We start from the raw sequence: 19,130 nt of genomic DNA on the forward strand, positions 1-19,130 counted from the left end.
CAGCTCCATCTGCAAGAGCTACAGCAAGGCAAGAAAGGCTTGGGAGCCCCTACCCTTGTGCTGTTACAGGGCACCATCCAGAGCCGCTCCACCTGAGCTATGGGGCTGATCCCTACCACCTGCTTTCCCAGACCACAGATGTGCAAGGATATTCTCTGATTAATGGGGTTGAGAAGGTAAAAGTCATTCCTTACAAAGCAGAAAGTCCCGTTTTAGAAGAGCCTTCTGGAGTAAGGGCTAAGTCTTCTCCTCAGCTATAAGGGAGCTATAGGAGGCAGGGACCTTTCACAGCACACACACCTGTTGTATGATTTGAATCAGTGAGTAAAGACGGGTCTCTTCTCAATAACCTTATTGTGCTTCTCAGGTTGATCCCAGGTCTTGTCTGAGATGACTTGTTATTGGCATTATTAAATCCAGGCATTGCTGTGGCTTTGTCCTTTGAAAACTGCTCTTTAATTTTCCTTCTGCTTTTCCTCATGGTGGCAAACTAGAAAAGGCCTCAGGTGCTGGCTGAGCCTGGGGATGGGGACAGTGAGGGCCAGGAAACACCTTGACTGGCACCCTGGAGCCTGCCCCAGCAAGCCATAAACTCAGGTTTTCAGCTTTACATACTCCTGTGTTCAGATGGCCACCCCTCCTGTTACACACGGGAAGTATTTCCACTCTGAAATGACCTCACAAAATTCTCCGAGTGTTTAAATAATCAGAAACTATCCGGACTGAGCAATAAGCGATGTGATGCTCAGGCTGTTACCTCGGAGGGTGGAGGTGGGCAGGCCCGGAGGAATCCAGGCACAGGGACGCTGCCACGGAGCCCGGCAGCGGAGCACCAGCAACGTTTTGGAGTACAGAGACTGCATTTGTGTTACATCCGGATCTTCAAGCCTCTACGAGCGCGCCTGTGCCCCTGCAGGCGGAGCTCCGCGGCCCGCAGCGGTGCCGCCGCTGTCTCTGCTGTCCTCCTGCGGCCGCGCTGGGGATGCCCGCGCTGCCGCTGTCACACAGTATCACAGTATCACAGTATGCTAGAGATTGGAAGGGACCTCGAAAGATCATCTAGTCCAATCCCCCTGCCGGAGCAGGAACACCTAGACAATGTTACGTATCTGTCCCCGGAGAGGGCTCTGCAGCCCCGGAGCGGTGCATCCACACCTGGGCCACCCCAGACAGTGCCCATCGGCCCCAGAGCCACAGAACAGGCGGTGAGCCTGGCTTCAGAAGTAAACCAAGAGAGTTCCCCCAGTAGCAGGGGCAGGCTGAGTTGCACTTGTTTCCTCCACCCTATGAGCAATCTGCAAACGGGGTTTGAGCTGGCTGGGGAATGTCTGAATACACCATGGAGGGGTGGCTACAGAAGTACCGTAGGGATGCCCTTTGCATCCTCCCCTCGGGTGCCACAGAGCCCCACACACTTCTGGGGACAGGGTTCTCTCTGCTTTGGGCTGCAAAGCAGAAAAACCTTTCATTAGAGGATCTGCACTGCTTCATCCACGTGGAACTGCTGTGTCCCTATGGGAGATGATGCAGCACCCAGAGCACCAGCACGCCTGCTATAGCGGTGTCTTTGTGCTGTGGACATCTGCTCCTGCTGTCCCAGCCCAGCCAACCCCCTCAGCCCTGCACTAAACCAGTGACCTTGACAGGAAATGCTCCAGATCCTATTTCCATCCTGGGGGATCTTAAGCCTCCTGTGGCTGCATCCAGAGCTGATGGCAACTGCAGGGTGGCTTCACCAGCAGCTGGGGGAATGGATGAGCAAGCCACATGCCATGAGGAGACTGCAGTGTTCCTCCATCCTCCCCAAGGGTTGTCCAGCAACAGCAGAGCCCTGATTCTTGATCCATTTCTGATCATCCAAATGCATAATTAGAAGTAGAGAAGAGCATATTGAAAGCCTTTCCACAGGCTTTATTTATAAATCACAGTCCCCCATGTTAGATAAACTGAATGTAACTTGACATCCCTGTTTGTGCAGAACCCAGCACCACTGTGACCACACCAGCATAGCTACAGGGCCACTGGTCCTTGTCACAGCAAGCTCCTTGGTTGGGGTGGAAAGATGTGGAAGCAGTGCTAACCACATCCCTGCCTCCTCTGATCCTTCAGGTGCAGCTTCTGGGTAGTTCTTTTGCGAACTAAGACCAAAAAAAGAGGGGTCAAAAAAATAGAGAGGCTGTCTTCCCCAAGATGCTGTGCTCCTACCTGGCTTCATTCCCAAGAGGAATCTGTAATATGCTGGCATTCATGCAGTGTCACCCCAGCAAGGACTAAAAGCTGTGTCCTCCTGAGAAGGGAGAGGAAGAAAAGTGATGTGAACTGAAGGAAAATCCCATCTCCCACAATGGCAAGAGGTGGAATGGGGAACTGCTTTGGGCAGAGCAAGACCGATGCAGTGGAAATACCAGAGGCAGCTTCACTCAGCAGAGAGAGCTGCTATGTGTGAGGATTTCTGGTTTGTATTCTTTTTAAAGGATATTAAATGGTTTAATGGGATGTTTCCATTGACTCATGCCCCACAAGATCACCCTGTAGCACATCAACTTGAAAACAGCAGCACTCTGTGAATGACTGGGACTACTTAAAAATGCAAGCAGCAGAGAGGAAAACCCAAGGTGACCCCTGATCTCTGTCAGGAGGCACTTCTGCCTTTCCTGCTGTGCCACAGAGGGCTCTGGCCCCAAGGCAAAAGCCCTGGCTGGCACCAGGGCCAGTGGAGCAGCCTTGGGTCCCACAGTGACACTCACTGCCTGTGGCTTCCTGCCTCCTGATGAGGCTCCAAAGAGCTGGCCCTGGCAGAGGCAGCAAGAGGCACCTCTGTAGGAGCTTTATAGAAGCAGGACAGGGAACAGCATGTCCTGGCTGCTGCTGCTTATTTGTCCCCTTCAGCTCCTTGACAACACCAGCCTGCAGGACCCTGGCCTTCCTGACATCTCAATCACATGCAGTTCCTACCACAGGTTCTCTCTCACCGTTTTCAAGGCCTCTCAGATGCCCAAAATGTACTGCAGAAAATAGATTACAAAAAAAACCCACCAGGAGCATCCTAATGCAGTGCTTGACCTTGCTTCTGTGGCCCCAGACTCCTGGCAGAGGCATCAAGAAGAGTTTGATGCTGACTGTTCAGCATCCCTCTCTGCTCCAGCCCATCCTCCACAGAGCAGCCAGGTTGACAGAGTCACAAATGAATGCAATACATCTTGATCCCTCCCAAAACACAAACCAACCTGAAACAGGAGCTCCAAGAGCAGGAGTTCATGTGCGTGGATTTGGCAGGGGAGATGGGTGTAATTGCATCTCATTCAGCTGCTCAAGGTTGCTCCTTGCACAGAGGTGAGGCTGCTCCCCAGCCTCAGTAGTCAGCACTTACTGCAGGTGGCAGGCTTGGTCTAGCAGAGGACTGGGAGATCTCTGTGTAGGCAGCCAAGGTTTATTAGAGAAACTGCTAGATTCAAATGACTCAGGTACAAAGATAAGCTGCAGTGCCTTCTGAAAGGCAAAGGTGTTTCTGACCCATAGAAACTGATACAGGTTACCAAGACATCAGTGACCACAATGGGTTTGATATGAAATCATCACCTTGCAGTTAATCTTAGTGGAGTCAAAGTTTCTTCCTAGCTAGTACATCCAATAGGATGCATAACTACCACCTCTTGCCTATGGCCTTGCTGCCTTTCCTCCAGGATGTTGCCATCTGTCTCAGCAGCATCTCCTCTGTTCCCATTCAATCACAGGAGCTCTCCCCCCCCTCCTTTGCCATGTTTAAACATCCAAAGCAACACATCTCTATGGAATATTTCTAAATTCAACGTTAGGCTGCTCTCATCTTCAACTGGATGGGGAATAAGAAGGTGCAGAACTCAAAATCTGTTATTAGACCTTTAAACTAAAATTAAGAAGAAAAAAAACCCCAAAACAACAAAAAAACACTGTTCATTTCTCATGGAGAATTCAAAACCTTCATTGGCAAGTTCCTAGGAATGTTTTTTTTTGCTTGCAACAGTTAGCATCACGGGATCATATCATCCTCCCCTCCCCGGAGCACCATGGTGTTGTCTGTGCGGGACGAGACGTCATAGGGCTGGACGCAGCAGCGTTGCTGTCCACACGCTGGTCAGCAGGAGGCTGGCTGCCAGTCTGAGCACAGGGTACGTGCGGAGGGACGGGGATGCCGAGGTGCAGGAGCACACCTCGTAGCCATTCTTGGAGCGGCTCTCATCGTGCTGCCCCAGCTTGGAGCGTGCCCCCGTCCTCGTGCTCCCAGCCGCTTCGGGCGAGTCGGACTGCATGTCGCTGCACACCAGCCAGTCTCTGGCGATGGACTGCGGGTAACCAGGCTGTGCCTCCAGGTCACTGTCCAGCACTTTCCAGTACTCCTTGCCCCTGAAGAAGTAACTTGCACCTGCAAAGAGACCAAAGCCCAAAGGCAAGGTGAGCGTGATGGGTGCTTTCCCAGTGGAGCATGAGAAGCACTCCCACAGGAGCTGAGCCCTCTATGAGAGGCATATGCAATACTACTGCTTGTTGCCAGTACCCTCGCTCACTGCAGAGCACAGTGGCTGCTGGTGGGGTGCTCAAAAAGATGATGCTGTGCTCAGCCGGGACCTCTCACACCAGCCAGGAGCCACTAGACAAATGGGTGAGATGTTGCCTCTTCTGTGGTGGGTCCTAGAACACTTGTATTCCCCTGGTACGAGGGTATGAAGGGTAAAAGCTCTAGTAAATCCACAGCTGCACACACCACACATATCTCTCAGCGGCCATCAAGGGCCACTTGTGGTCTTTTTAAGGGGAGGAAATCACTGAGAAATCTCATCCCTGCAAAATAAGTTGTAACTCTGGGAAAAAGATCTCCCTTAAAAATACTTTCTGTTCACATCCTCATATAGCTGGCTAAAAATCCAATGACAACAAATTCAGTGAGGAGCAAATCAGCACATATTAGGATAAAAAATGCTGCAAAACAACATCAACTGTGTTCTTTTAATGAAATCAATTTATTAGGCCCCCAAGATATTTCTGCTTTCTGCTTGAAATTACAAAGTCTTTTCGAGCATGCCGGGAGCTCTGGCTAGAAGCCTACCTCCCCTTCAGCTTTCAGACACCAGGAACTGTCATCCCATCTGGGGCTTAGCAGTTTATGTCAGAAAGGGTCATAGCTCAAGTGCAAATGAAGCACTGATTGCTTATTTCTTGTTGTTTTCTGGACCAGCATATGGACTCACCATCTGACCACCTCATGGCATCATCTAAAGGGCTTGGTATTCCCTTCCACAGCATGGTCTCTGAAGGGTACCCAGGATCCATCCTCCGCTCGTGGTCATCGTAACGCCAGTAAAGATTGTCCTTAAAGAAATAAGTCTTGTCATTGTGGGGCCAGGAGAAAGCAGCGTCGATTCCTCCCAGTGGCAGGCCAAAGTCCGAGATGGGCCGTGGGTACCCTTCCTCCACATTATTGTCTTTGAAGACCCAGTATCTGTCTCCTGTTAAAGGAAAGAAGCATAGAGCAAAATCACTTTCGCAGCTGAAACCATCATTACCCCCCAGACGAGCTGATGTTTCATTATCTGTTACCGTGACAATCCTCAGCACTGACTCCGCATTTAAGGATGCGGATGGTGCAGAATCTAGATCTTTGAATAGATAGTTGCCTTTTTTGTGTCAGGCATAGCCCCCCTTCACTCCTGAATGGCTGCAGGTGGTGGCATTTGGTTTTCTGCCCCTGCCTGATATCCAGCTGCAAGAAACAGGAAGTTACATGCAGCTTTAGTAGGCAAATTGGGCGCTTTCTGCCTACTATTTGACTCCTGAGAAGCAAAGTGTAGTCCCGCTTTGGAAAAGAAATCACCACTCTTTTTAGAGCCAGCCAGGCTGAAGAACCTATGGGTTTTAAGGGATGTAAGGAAGATACACAGGGGCCAACAAATCCCGTCTGAGCAGCTCATTGCTCTTTAGGTGTCCTACACAGGCACCCTACATCAGCCCTACCCTAGGCAGGAGAGAACTGTCAATATGGGTTATTTTCCCCCTATTGAAAATGAAGCACAGCACGACTGGCCCCTGCTCTGTGGCAGAACAAGAAAGTGAGCCCAGAGCTCTTAATTCCTACATAATCCTTTAACCACTGGGACAGTCATTCTGTTTGTACAGTGTATTTTTAGGAAACTTTTAGGTATTGCACGGCCTATTTTAAAGACCAGCTTTTTTCCTCTCTTGGTTTTCTAGGAAATCTGAAGAGGCACTTAAGTACATGCACATGTATCAGCAGCAGGACCTTAGAGGCCAGGGTAATTTGTGTGCTTTGGTTTGTGTCCAGGGACTAATGAAACAGTGCTGGAGAGAGTGGGTGAGACAGTATTTTATAGCTGGAAATAAAATCTTGAGTTTAATCTTCAAGGCTAGGCAGACAAACCTATGCATGGTCACACATCACGTGTGACCATGCAGCCCTGTGCCTTGCAAGCCTCCAGCTGTGGCACAGCTGTAGCCTGGCCTTACAAGCAGCCGCTGGACCTGAGCTGCTGAGATCTGTCTGTGCCTAGCATGGAGAGAAGGGAAGGAAGGGAGTGAGTGCTACTATGGTCCACAGCCCAAGCTGAGGGTCTAGTGCCAGGCACAAGGGCTGCCAGGCTCCGGCTGGCCCCATTCCCTCTGGATTAATGGAAAGGCAGAGCAGGGCGCGCTGCCCGAGGCAGCTGGAAAAGTGCAGCAGAGCCTGTTGCGCGCTGTCCCTAGGGAAGATGCAGCGCTTGGCACTGCTCTGTGATGCTCAGTGCATGGACGGGCTTTGGCTTGGCTTAGAAACACTTCTGTGAGCACAGAGCCTCGCACAGGATTAGCCATTCCTTTAGCACTGCTGCAGGAATCGAAACCAAATTATTGCTTTTAGAAGCGCTGTGTTCAGCGTTTCTGCAACTGATAATTGCACCAAGCTTGGAGCACGACAGTCAGGGACAAAAGCAGTTTCCAGCTGGGGAGCACGGAAGGCTGGGATGTGTTTAGCTCTTCACGTGCACAGCCTGTCCAAAACAAGAGCTGGGGGCTTGAGTGACATTCAGCAGGTGGGTAACATCGAACCAGCATGGGCAGATGGTTTGTGGGCACTTGGACATGTGTACAGGAACCAAGGGCTAATCTCTTTCCTCCAGCTCTTCAGAAAGGAACTTGTTAGTTGTGGATAACAGGAGAGGATTATGCCACTTATTTTAAGGGAAAGAAAAAGTAACAGAAATATAATCAGCAAACCCAAGCTCTTCAGGTTTCATTTTTGTCCCCTCTGCTGCTGCTGTTCTTCTCGGCAGCAAATACTAAAGAGAGAAGAGGCCAAAGAAGGAACTTAAAGCCTGTGGAATGTGTGCATGGGTGATTCCTGCTTTTATTTCATTCTTGGAAAGCTGAGAGTTCAGTTAGGTGTGGCTGAGCTTTGTCTTCAATGACATTTTCCTCATCTTCTAGGGAACATGACTGCTACTTTTTGCCTGCCCTCCCTATGAGCTGTTTTCTTCTGGCCTTGCTCATACACAACAGGTCTCGGACCTGCCCTGGGAGATGCTCAAAGACTGCTACTGGCGTTTCCTGCCTTCAGGAGAAGTCAAAACACTATGAAGGTGCCTTGGCACTGAGCTCTACACTGGGGAGACACACGTGCTACCTCCATTTGGTCTCACCTTTGAAGAAGACGATCTTGTGGTCACTGGTTCTCTCATAGACCGCGTCCAGGCTGTCCAGGTTGAGAGGCAAGCCCCGCCAGAAACGGTGGATCTGAGCCGGCTGGAGGGAGACCAAGTGCTTATTGCGAGTCAGTCTCCAGAAGTACTTGCCTGGAGGGACAGACTGGACATTACTGAACCACACCGCAACCCACCGGCAGGGATGAGCGCTGGGCACGTGGCAGCAGCCGAAAGCAAAGCGCGTGAGATGGGAGCTATGACTTAGAGGCACATCCTGCTTTCCAGCAGCAGCTGCTCCTGCTTTCTATTTCTGGCAGCCATTAGAAGAAATCCCCTTTGGGGGATCAAAACAATCCTCTGGACATTGCACTGGAGTGTTTATCCTGCTGCTTGTGGTGTGAAGCTGCACTGTTGAACCGGAGCAAGGTGAGAGGAGCCTTTCATCCCCTCCCTCCCTGCTTTCACGTTTAGAAAGGTGTATGAGGTTATGATAAAACATGGAAATACCAGAGACTTTTTTTTTGATGAAGAAAGGGAGAAAGAAAATAGAGGAGGAGAAAGCTGGTGGTGTTCAAGGCCAGGTTGGACAGAGCCTTGGATGACATGGTTTAGTGTGAGGTGTCCCTGCCCATGGCAGGGGGGTTGGAACTAGATGATCTTAAGGCCCTTTCCAACCCTAACTATTCTATGATTCTAAGCTACAGTAATAAAACTGGAAGGGATTGAGGTGGGGAAGGAGGCACAGTTGAGGAGTTCGGTACTATCTAGAGGTGTAGGATAAGTAGGATGCTCCTACAGGGCTGAATGTACTGGTGGTGTAAGAAGACACACTTCCAGCACCTGCACCACCATTACCCCAGCCTGAAAACGGTTTGGGTTGGGGTATTTCTGGAATATTCTGGGTAATGGAAAAAGAAACAGCCTGGTTCTCTGTGGGAAGGATGCCAAGCTTATTCCTGTTGAAGGAGCCTTATGTGGGATTTCCTGAGGGGTCTTACGGATTTTTAGGGGCAACCCAAACCCCAACTCTCTGCAGTGTCTCTGGGCTTCACAGCCTCAGTTTGTGCAACACCCCTTGTGCTGCATTCTCCCCAGACAGCTCCACACAGTGAGATCCGAGCTGGAGCAACATGTCCAAAAGGCAGCTCTCAACTTTGTCTCATATTTGTTAGTGCCTGTTAGAAATTATTGCATGTTATTTACGTCTGCTCGCATGCCTTCCCACGGGGGGATAAGCAACAGAAACCCAAGATGCCTCTTCAGATTTGTATTCATGACACTCAGCCCTTCCTCCAGAGCCAGCAGATTGTGACACCATCTTTTAAAACATTATGGAAATTGGATTTTAGCCTAATAATGCGGGAGGCAAAACTTTAACACTTCAACATCTGCAGAGAGGCAGCTTTTATTCTAATTATAAGGATTTCTATCATAGTCTTGTTCTTCTGCTCCAGTCTGCATATTTGCGCTGACCAAAGCACACCAATGAATAATACATTCACATGTGGTAGGAATTGCTGTAATTACAGATTCTTTTGAAGAATGTAAAAGAAAAAAGGATTGAAATGTGGTGGTCATTGTGTATCGATGGAAATACATGTATTTAAATAAAGATGATCTCTGCATCTCTAATTAGCGAGGCACCAAAGACAGATCTTCACTTTTTAACAAGAAATACAGCTCAACATAATTCCTTCTTTAGCAAACACTGAACTTCCAAGTGGTCTGGGCTCCTCTGAGACAAGGAGGGAAGCCCCAGTGCTCTTGACATTACAACCATTTGCAAGCAATGGGCTCAGCGGGTGTGCAGCTGCAGCAAGCACGCTTTAAATCTACCCTCAAAGCTAGGCACAGTTTGGGCTGGCGGTTGGTCTGGTTGGGTTTTTTGGTAAGCTATCAGCAAAGAAATAAAGCAAGTAGCAAGGAATTCGGAATGCAACAGCCCCAGTCTGCCTGTGTTCATGCTTTGTCACAGTCAAGCTGCTTGCCAGAATGCTGGATGGTCATCAGCCAAAGCCAGAGCCATGGGGAATTGCTGCCATTAGCATGCAGAAGTATAATAATAACACACACAAAATAATCCCCACCCCATGCTTGTTTCAAAAACTTGATTTAAAGCCACTGTCTGAGCTGGAAAACAGAGCAGGATGAAAGCCAGGTGTGAAGACCTGCAGTCCCAAGCATCTCATTTTATACGGATGAAGGGATGAAGCAATTGCTTGCTTTAATACCAGGTGATTTTGATCCCAGCTGTGTATGATGGTCTCTCGACTTTGGCTGCCTCTGGCAAGACTGCTGCACACACTGTGCAGACACACGCAGAGGCCAAAGTCATATTAAAAACTTCAGGAGTCTGTAGCACGGCACCTAAATCAAACCAAGCGGCATTTCCAACCCACAGTTCCTTCAATACAAGTCTGGGAGCCTTGGGGAGCTCTGGTCCTGGTGCTTGTGTGATGGGAGATGCTGCTCTCCAGCTAGGGAACCATCCAGACCAGCTCAAAACAAGATGTCCATTGGTGGAGGGAGCTCTTCACTGGAAGGGGGCATTAAAATCCTGCCTCAAAGGCAACATCCCTGCTCCTTGGTGCCCTGGATGGTTTGGTGACAGTGATGGGGGCTCTGAGGGAGGATGCTGGACTCCGGATGCAGTCGTGCAGCTGGCACCCACTGACACTGTGCTCTTTGCATTTGCGTTTTGGCCCACAATAAATATATCCAAAAATAGACACTGAGATGGATTTCTCTCTACTTCTCATCTGTTTTTCCCCCCTCTGAAACAGAGACAGCCATTTATCCCAAACACCAGTTCTTGTCTCTTATTTTCCCTTCTTCACTGTGGCTTTTCGGAGCTGGCATCTGAGCAAATGCCACAGGGGAACAGCCTCCCTATTATGCTCCCCCAAGGGCACAGACACTGAATTCTCCAGAGCCCTTTTGCTGTTCTTGCCTGCAACATGAGACTCGCAGTGTAACACCCAGATGGGTTATATGCGCCTGGACACTGCTCTTGATCCTTGGGGAAGATGCTTCTGCTTCCCTGCTGGATGGCTTTGGGGTTGTCAAACAGTGCCCAGGGATGGAAAGAAGTGCCTAGTGGGCATTTCTCCATTTTGGAAAGATGGCAAAATAAGCTTCAGCCTCCATGGGCTCTGTACAGCTGAGAAGGCACCGATGGGATCCTTGTCAACCGCTGGGCACCCCAGGGACACACAAGTGTTTGCTGACATGGAACCAGATGGCTCCGCAATCACGTGCATGTTGTCTTTGGGCAATGCTCAGCAAGCAGCATTAGGGAAGGTGAAGTGTGGGAGGAAGGAAAGCTGGAGGTATCCACGGAAAAAAGCAGTGGAGGGCTGTTGTTGCTCTGCTCATCCTTGGTTCTACGCAGATGCTGACTTTGAAAGTGCATACATCAGATTGTAGTCCTTCACTTGCGCAGTGCAGTGTGATGGATCAGAGTGTGGCATGGTACATGCTGGGCTGTTACCAGCCACTTCAGAGGGAAGCATTAAACCCCAGGACAAGGTAATGGACACACACCTGCCCTGGTGTCAGGACATACATTCCTTGTGGGCACCACACTGCAGTGACTCAACCAGGCCAGTGCTCCCAATGGTCTCTCATTCCTAACCACCTGCCAGAACCCAACCTGCTTGTGCCACTGAGCTGCTCTTGGCCGCAGATCCCACAGGTTAATTATGGTCTGGGGTAAAGCATTCATTTTTATAACTTTAAAATAAATTGTGTTTAAGTTTCCCTGGCCTTCTTCTGTTTGGATAGAAGAAATGCCCAATTTACTGCTCAGGCTTTTGGATACCTCTACCACATCCCTTCTCCTCCTCCTCCCTCACAGTGCCCATTTAGCTGTGACCTCTGACGGTTCCCCAGCAATGCCATTACATGTCCCCAGCCATGAGCCTCTGCTGCGCTGTGACAGTCAGGGCACGAGCCAGGTGGTTTCCTTCTGCACCAGAGGCAGGATTTGCATTGATTTGCATTGACATTAACATTTCCTTATCACCCATCCTCAGCCTCAGTGGGCAGATTAAAGGTCTAAGCCCTTTGATTTGAGCCAGAAGCAATCAGTGGTATGTGAGACACTTCCCTGGGCCTGCTGACCCCGCAGCCTGCATACCCAGAGCCAGTTTACCCTTATCACCCACCCCAGCCTGTCTGACACTGTCTCTGCGGTGTGTGCCACCACAGCAATGCCACCGCAGGGTGACATGGGCAAAGACCACAGCATGTGCTTACCTTTGAAGAAGAAAGCCTCTCCCCGGATCTGTGCCACCGCATCGAAGTGAGTGTTGCATCTGTTGGGCACATCCCGCCTGATCCTGTGGAGAGATGCCCAGGTGAGCATGGTTCAGATGGGTGGTGAAAGTCTGCCTCCTCCGTGATGCCCCCCATCCCATGGACCACATCTCCCAAGCAGCAGACTACCCGCTGCATCAGTCTGTCATTGCTCATGGTCAAACCCAGCCATGCACAGGGATTGCCAAGGTGAGCTTGGGCAACCCTCAACCTGAAGACAGCTTTGTGGCAGATGCTTCCTGAGCCGCCAGAGACCATCAGTGGGAGTCAAGCATGGACACATTCTACATCTACCAGCTAGAGGGACTGGTGAGGGCTGATCTGGCTTCCTGCTCCCTGGTGGCATAGCATGGCTTGGCTGGCTGCACCGGGCAGCAAGACACACGGTGGATAAGAGCCAAGCAGCATCTTGCTCCAGCAGCTGGGGACATTGCTGCTCCAGTGTCTGAAATGCCAATGAGGGGTGACAGAGCTACAAAGCAGAAAGCAGCTGAGCCAAAACAGAGGGACACAGAGGAGTGATGGTGCCATGGGATATCTAGTGAACGCCACCTGGCAAGTCACAGCGAGGTACTGAGCTGCTTTTAACAAGGTGGGTGTGGAAAGCAGTGTATGAAGGACCGAAAGAGCCACAAAGCCTATGTAAGAAATGATGATTGATGGAGGACAAGGAAAGGATGCTGGGAACATGCATGGAAAAGCTGCTGTGAGTGACAGGGAGTCATAAACCTAATTTGCTGATAGAACAGTTGTGCTGGGCTGCCAGCACCAGCTTCACAACCCTTTTCAGCCACAAAGCAACAGACAGAGATGAACCCCATCCACCTTCCCAGTCACACACTGGGCAGGAAGAAGCGGTTGGCACAAACAAGTTTCCTGCTCCTCCTGTTAGTGGTGTGAGATGACAATCTCCTACAGCAGCAGGGAGAAATGCTCTCATGTTTCTAGGTCAACACACGGCCACACAGAGCCTTGTGGACAAGCTCCATTAGAAGCTACCCAGGAAGAAAGACAGCTAACAGCATTCAGCATGTTCAAGGAAAAGGGTCCCTTAGGGCCCTCATAGCCTTTCTTCACCCCTTGGCAGCTGGGACACCTCCACCACGAGCAGGTTCTCAGCACCTCTGTACTGTGGGCATCACACCAAGCTAGGCAAAATGGGATGAAAAAGGTGCAGAGGTGAGAAAAGCAACTGCAGCACAGGGATACTTTTTCCAGATTGAATTGTTCTTGGTTCAATTACTTTAGGGCTAATCTGGGTGCTCATGCTTCAGTGCTGTGATCCCCTCTTTGAAGACGGGTCATTGAGATACAGAGGGGTGAAATTACTTCCTGAAGGTCTCACCCCAGATGGGGCAGACCAGGAGGTGAAGGTGACCTGCTCCACCTCTGCTGCTCTCACTTGGGCCACTCCTGATATCTGGCAGACATATGTGTGGCCATGAACTCCTGCCCTTTTGCTCAGTGACCCTTCTTCTCTTTACTGTCCTGCTGCCCTGGTAGTAAAACAATGTGGTAACTCCAGCATTTATTAATGAAGTAGATCTAGAACATCCCTTCATGAGGGCACGCTGGTTGCTTGATGACACTCAGCGTAAGCAGTCCCTTGCCAACGCAAACCTGCGTTGGAGGCAGGCTATCGGTCCACTTGTTCCAATATTCACCCCCACAGGTACATTAGGGAGTTGCTCACCGTGAAGAGATTTAACAAGTTATGCTTGCACAATCCAGGGTACTGCAGAGGAACTGATTAAAGTTTCAGCAAGGAGGAGTTTACCTGAGGGTGATGAGGGCAGATTTCCATTAACATGAGTAAAAGGTTGAGTCTCAGGGAAATGCAGAGCACTGCAAGATGCTACAGAATTTCTGGACATGCCTTGAATGATAAGAATTACTTAAGAGATAAACAGCAGCTGTCACTTGTTCTCGCTGTTAGTCCTCCAGTTGTGGGCTGGCTGGCCACATACTGCTTGGAAAAAGCAATAGCATATGGAGGGGATAACCAGATGTGAGAAAGAAGAGGCACTCTGTGTATTTTCCAGGCGGCAAGAGGTCCAGAGGGAAACAGTGGAGCCATAGTGAGCAGGCTTCACTAAATGGAGCTTCACTGCTACATGTCCTCTGCAGCAAAGAGACAAACTTGACTTACGGGACAGTGGAGCGGTTCTCTGGCAGCTCTGGCAGGACGGGGTGGTCGTCGGCTTTGCTTACATCAGGCTTGGCTGTGGGGGACACAGATTCCCTGACTCCTATGTGTAAAGACAAAGAAGAAGTAGTGGGGAACACCATCCTCACACCAGCTGCACTCACCCCAGAAAACAGCTATTGCAGTGTGCCCCATGGCAGAAATGGGCCATTGCCAGGTGAGGGGCACAAATTTACCATAAAGTTGCCAGATTCGGACTTTGTCCTCATAAGGTAGGTCATACTTGAGCGGATCCCCCACTGGGCCTTGGTAGTAGGGTCTCATGATAGACTCTATGGCAGAGATGTGAGTCAAACCAATGGCATGGCCAAACTCATGGACAGCTACAGCAAACAGGTCCATTCCATGATCATCTGGAAATAAAGACAAAATTGATATAAAAGTCACTACATGCTGGTTGTATTTTGGGGATTTGGGTGGGCTGTAAGAGACAGTGTCGGCAGATGTTGGATAAACTGGAAAGAAAAGCTTTAGATAGGTGAAGTTTGGAAAAGACATATTTCTCCAGTTGGAAAAAGGGGACTGAAGAGTATCGTATGAAAACGGAAAGCAAGGCAGACATCAGCCCACAGTGTGTCCTCAGCCCCACACACATAAGGGGATCACCCCTCCTATTCCCAGGTCACTGATGGCACCTGAGAAAGAGCTGGACCAACATCTGAGACAGTGACCTCAGCGCAACCATCCATCATCTCCACCAACCAGCACTGCAGGGCCCAGGCCAGAGCAGCCTCCTCCCGTATCTCACCCTGCAGCACTGCCAGCACAGTCCTCGTGATCCCCACAGTGCCACATTGCTGCAGCCGGGAGCCAGGAGCTCTTCAAAGCCTGTGATAATGTGCCAAGTAAGCAGTGAGTGCCCAGCAGTGCCTACGCTGCTCTGCTGGGCTTTCCCTGCCTCACAATGCCAGCCAAATCCACAGCAAATACCTTCCTGCCTACAAACACAGAGCTGGTCACCCGCTCGGCACACACCAACCCTGCTCATCTCTGCTGTCCCGACAGGACATGGCAGGAGGGGAAGGTGACCACAACCGGCTTGCTTTTGGAGGACTTGCCCCTTCTCCCCTTCCACACCATGTGCTGCTGAGGCTGCAGCTCCAGGGTCTGCTCCCTTAGGCAAATGCTTTGATGCTCACACACCACACCGGGCATCAGGGGAATTTACTGGACGTTGATACCTCCCGTGATGACTTTTTCCCTCTCAGTCTGGGCTCTCTGTTCTTTTCCACCAAATTTTCTTACCTGCAATCCAACCCCTAGTGCCTCACACCGCATGCGCAGACCCATCCTGTGCTCTCAAAGCCTCAGACACTCAGATCGGGGGGTTAATGTCCACTTCCAAACCTACACCAATGCTGCTAAAGCACAGGAAGAACTGCTTCCAGGAGCTGTATGGGACTCATCCTGCTCAGTGTATTCCCACCCCCCAGCTGAGCCAAGCATCCATCCAATTGCTGCTCCTTGCTGCACAGCAATGCCCTGCAGAGCAATACCAGAGGGCAGCAATGATTTTAAGTACAGCTCTTACAAAGACTGTGGTTGCAAGTATTGTAATAAACAGGCAGGGAGGTTGGAAAGGTCTCTGCAAAGCTCAGGGGAGCCTCCTGTTCCCTGAGCCATGGTCAGGACCAAAGGAGATATCATAAAGGAGCAGGCATGGCTGATCCTGCACTGGCCTTAGCACCCCCCATTGGGTTTGGGGTGTTGAAGGGGGATGTTTTTGCTGAATTCTGCTTTTTCCATAATGACTATTATTTACATGTCTGTAAACAGCCAGGATTTTATAACCTGTGCTGTTTTCCTCAGCACTAGGGGAGAACAAGACATATGCTTTCTGACATTTTAATGCCAAACTGACAACCTTGGGGATATTTTTATATCACCTACAAGTTGTTATTTCGGAATCACCAGGGAGAACAAAATAAATAAAAGATGAAGTTCGGGTAGCTCCAAGACCTTCAAAATAGAGGGCAACTTTCCTGCTGTCAGCTTCATCCCCCTGTGGTGCCTGGGGGGATCCTCCCTGCGCTGCCCACTGGCCCTGAGCTTGCTCCTCCACGAGATCCTCTTCTATAACAGCTACAACAGGAGCACCACTCCTTGCTTCATCACATAATGCACCCACCCCAGCGAGCTCCCAGACCTCAGTGCTTGCCTCCCCTATGGATGTCTGCAGAGCAGAGCTGCTGTTTTTTTCCTTCCCCATAAACACGCAGTGGCAAGACCCAAGCATCAGCCTGTCCAGACCTTTACCCTTAACCTCAGACCTCCTCCAGCACATCTGGCTGACACTCCTGCCCACGAGCACTCAGCAGGGCTGAGGAGGGCACGGAGAGCACAGGGGTGAGGAGGAAGAAGGTGTTCTCTGGCTTCAGGAAACACAGCAATTAGGTCTAAATGAAATCATTAAGCTGAGGCAGCAGCAGCCCATGGGGAGGCTGGCGGAGGAGGTGGCGTGACAAGAAAATTAGCAGCTGGTGAGTGCAGAGGATCTATTCTGTCAAAACATGCCTGACACAAAGGTTGGGACCTGATCCCCACAGATGGCTCGCACAGCTGAGGAGCTCTGGCTTCTGAGCTCACTCTGCTTATTAAAGCTTTGCTCCAGCCGCATGAGATGGAATAAAAGGAGAAAAAGCAGTAAAGCTAGCTTGTAACCACCCTGATGTCAGTGTCATGCACATGAGATGGCAGGAAAAAACTACTGTTCACAGGGAGCTTTTTCCCCCAGACCACAGAGCCCTTTCCAGGCAGGTCAGCTTATAAATATGCTTTGAAAATAGGAAACCAGGATACATGGCAGTGAAGGCACCCAAAAGACACTAAAATCAGAGAATACAGTCTCCTTCCAAGAGCTCCAACAGCCCGTAACTGTCCAACCTTTAATTGTCCAGGTCCCATATGAAATGGGGACCGAGGAGTTCTGCAACTGCCTATGGGACAGGGAGAAACACGGAGATGTCATTGAGGCTTTCAGGAGCACAGAAGGTCCTCGATGGTAACTGTTGTTATTTCACTAGCAAGGCTGGTTTCCCTCTCATTTCACTGAGGAGGAACCAGGAGAAGGTGCTGGAATCCCCAGGCTGAGGGTGGCCACACCGCTCTAAGCACTGGAGCAGAAGGAGGAAACCGGGAGCCCTTGCGTTTGTCTGCAGCAATCCCACCCTGCCATACCTGATGATCGGAAGGTCCAATACTCATCATCATCAAAATGAGTGTCTCCTGCCGTGTGATGGTCTCCGGGGAAGAAAGCGTGTGCCACTGTCCCACCAGGCCCGTCAAAGGGATAGCCGTCATTGTGATCTGCCTTGGAGAAGTCTATCTGGATGTCAGCGTTGTTACCGGCCACTTCGTGGAAGTTCAGCGGGGTAATGTCACTCCAGACCTTCAGGGCATAGTACATCAGGGCTCGGACGGTGTCGTGGCCCAGCTGGGACTCTTTTGGGAAGGTACGAACTCTGAAATAGGGAGGGCAAAAAAGGGGATGGGTCAGAAACATGAAACATCTCTGAGGACCACCTGGAAGCGCTCTGCGCGTAGCTGGCGCTTCACAGAGCATCAGTGAGGCCTCCAGAGCTTTTAGCACTCCTCCAAAGTGCCCTCACACCCTTTACAGATGTATCTTTAGGTTTCTGACTCACAATGGTTCCAGAGCTATGAGGATTTCAGAGGCTGAGTTTGGGTCCTCTGGAAGTACCGAGCCAGCCTTGTCCCACACATGTGAAACACAACCAGGGTTTGAATCCCAGTACCTCCCGATCCTGCCGTACCACGTGTCAGCCAGCCTCAGAACCACACTTAACTGCTGTCAATGCCCAGGGATGCAACCCTTGCCCAGCCTGGGAAATGCCAACGCCATGAATCCCTTTCCAGAACTTGCCCACTTTTTTTCCAAGCTCCCTTTCAGACCTATTGACAATTGTTTTCTCACCATTTATTCATTCCAAGTGCAACCCAAATATGCAAAGATTACTGACTCCTGAAGCCTTTGCACCACACACAGACCGATGAGTTTTACCTGAAACAAGCAGCAAGTCATTGCCCATTCCTATTACACGCACACAGAAATCCAGTAAGGATTTGCTGCCTCTGTGTATTTCCCAGCATGTCTGCTGGATGTGTAAAATATACCTTGAAGGCAGTAAATGCCAACAATGCCCAAGCCTGCAATCCATAACAAAGAGGAAGAGAAAAGGATTCATTTGACGGAAATCTCATTCCAAATGCCTCCAGCCTATTGCCTGCAGGAGACAGCCTATCTGATGGAGCGCTGCAGTTGAGAAGCTCTTACTTTGCTTCTTGGTAGAAAAAGCATTTGATGAGCAGGGGCTTACACCACTGCTGCACACATCACAGGGCTTTTATAGTCTCCCTGCAGCAGGACTGCATCCCCTGGTCCCCAGGTCTGCCTTGCCCTGGCAGAGAAGCCAGGTAGGATGAGCTGTGTGCTGATGTTTGCCCTGTAGCTGCAGGATTCAAACCTCCCTTTTGGTCTGAGCTGGAGTGAATGAATGTCAGCATTTCCCATATAACCAAGCCTTGAGAAAGAATTCCTAATACTGTTGGTTTAATAGAGGAGATGAAAACACAAAGATGCAGCAGGGCACCTTGGCTTCTGAAAGAGTATGCTTAGATAATCTTTCAGTGACAATTTTGACTAAAATAAACACAATCCAGGAAAATGCACTGTTGACTGAGTAATTATTGACAAAAACCAATTCTGCTGGAAAATTCCTGACCAGCTCTGCCCCAGTAATAACAGATATTTTATTTCTTGTGTACCCGCACGCCAACAAAAGCGATCATGAAATATTCATGGCTTGACAGATTTTTAAAGGCTGAAGCAACAATTATGATCACCTCACTTGCCCTCCTGCGTAACATAGCTGGGAGAGCATCGCTCAGTGTTACACCAGTCTCCAGCACCAATGTGA

General features: G+C 50.0%; 1 protein-coding gene across 2 annotated transcripts in view; it reads right to left on the minus strand.

Moving 5' to 3' along the window:
* Positions 1-3,414: 3,414 nt before the first annotated feature.
* The window catches only part of MMP17 (matrix metallopeptidase 17), a 61,408-nt gene continuing 45,692 nt past the window's right edge, over positions 3,415-19,130 (minus strand). For both annotated transcript variants that reach the window (XM_062631575.1, XM_062631576.1), the window contains exons 4-10: positions 17,371-17,654; positions 14,370-14,546; positions 14,137-14,236; positions 11,928-12,010; positions 7,668-7,820; positions 5,226-5,483; positions 3,415-4,402 (exon numbers count right to left, since the gene is read on the minus strand). In XM_062631575.1, coding sequence (XP_062487559.1) covers positions 4,074-4,402; positions 5,226-5,483; positions 7,668-7,820; positions 11,928-12,010; positions 14,137-14,236; positions 14,370-14,546; positions 17,371-17,654 — 1,384 coding nt within the window. In that variant the 3' untranslated portion in view covers positions 3,415-4,073. The remainder of the gene's footprint in view (positions 4,403-5,225; positions 5,484-7,667; positions 7,821-11,927; positions 12,011-14,136; positions 14,237-14,369; positions 14,547-17,370; positions 17,655-19,130) is intronic.

Source organism: Pezoporus occidentalis, unplaced genomic scaffold, assembly GCF_034315485.1.
Source record: "Pezoporus occidentalis ecotype Australia unplaced genomic scaffold, CSIRO_AGI_Poc_V1 ctg37, whole genome shotgun sequence".
Classification (NCBI taxonomy): Eukaryota; Metazoa; Chordata; class Aves; order Psittaciformes; family Psittacidae; genus Pezoporus; species Pezoporus occidentalis.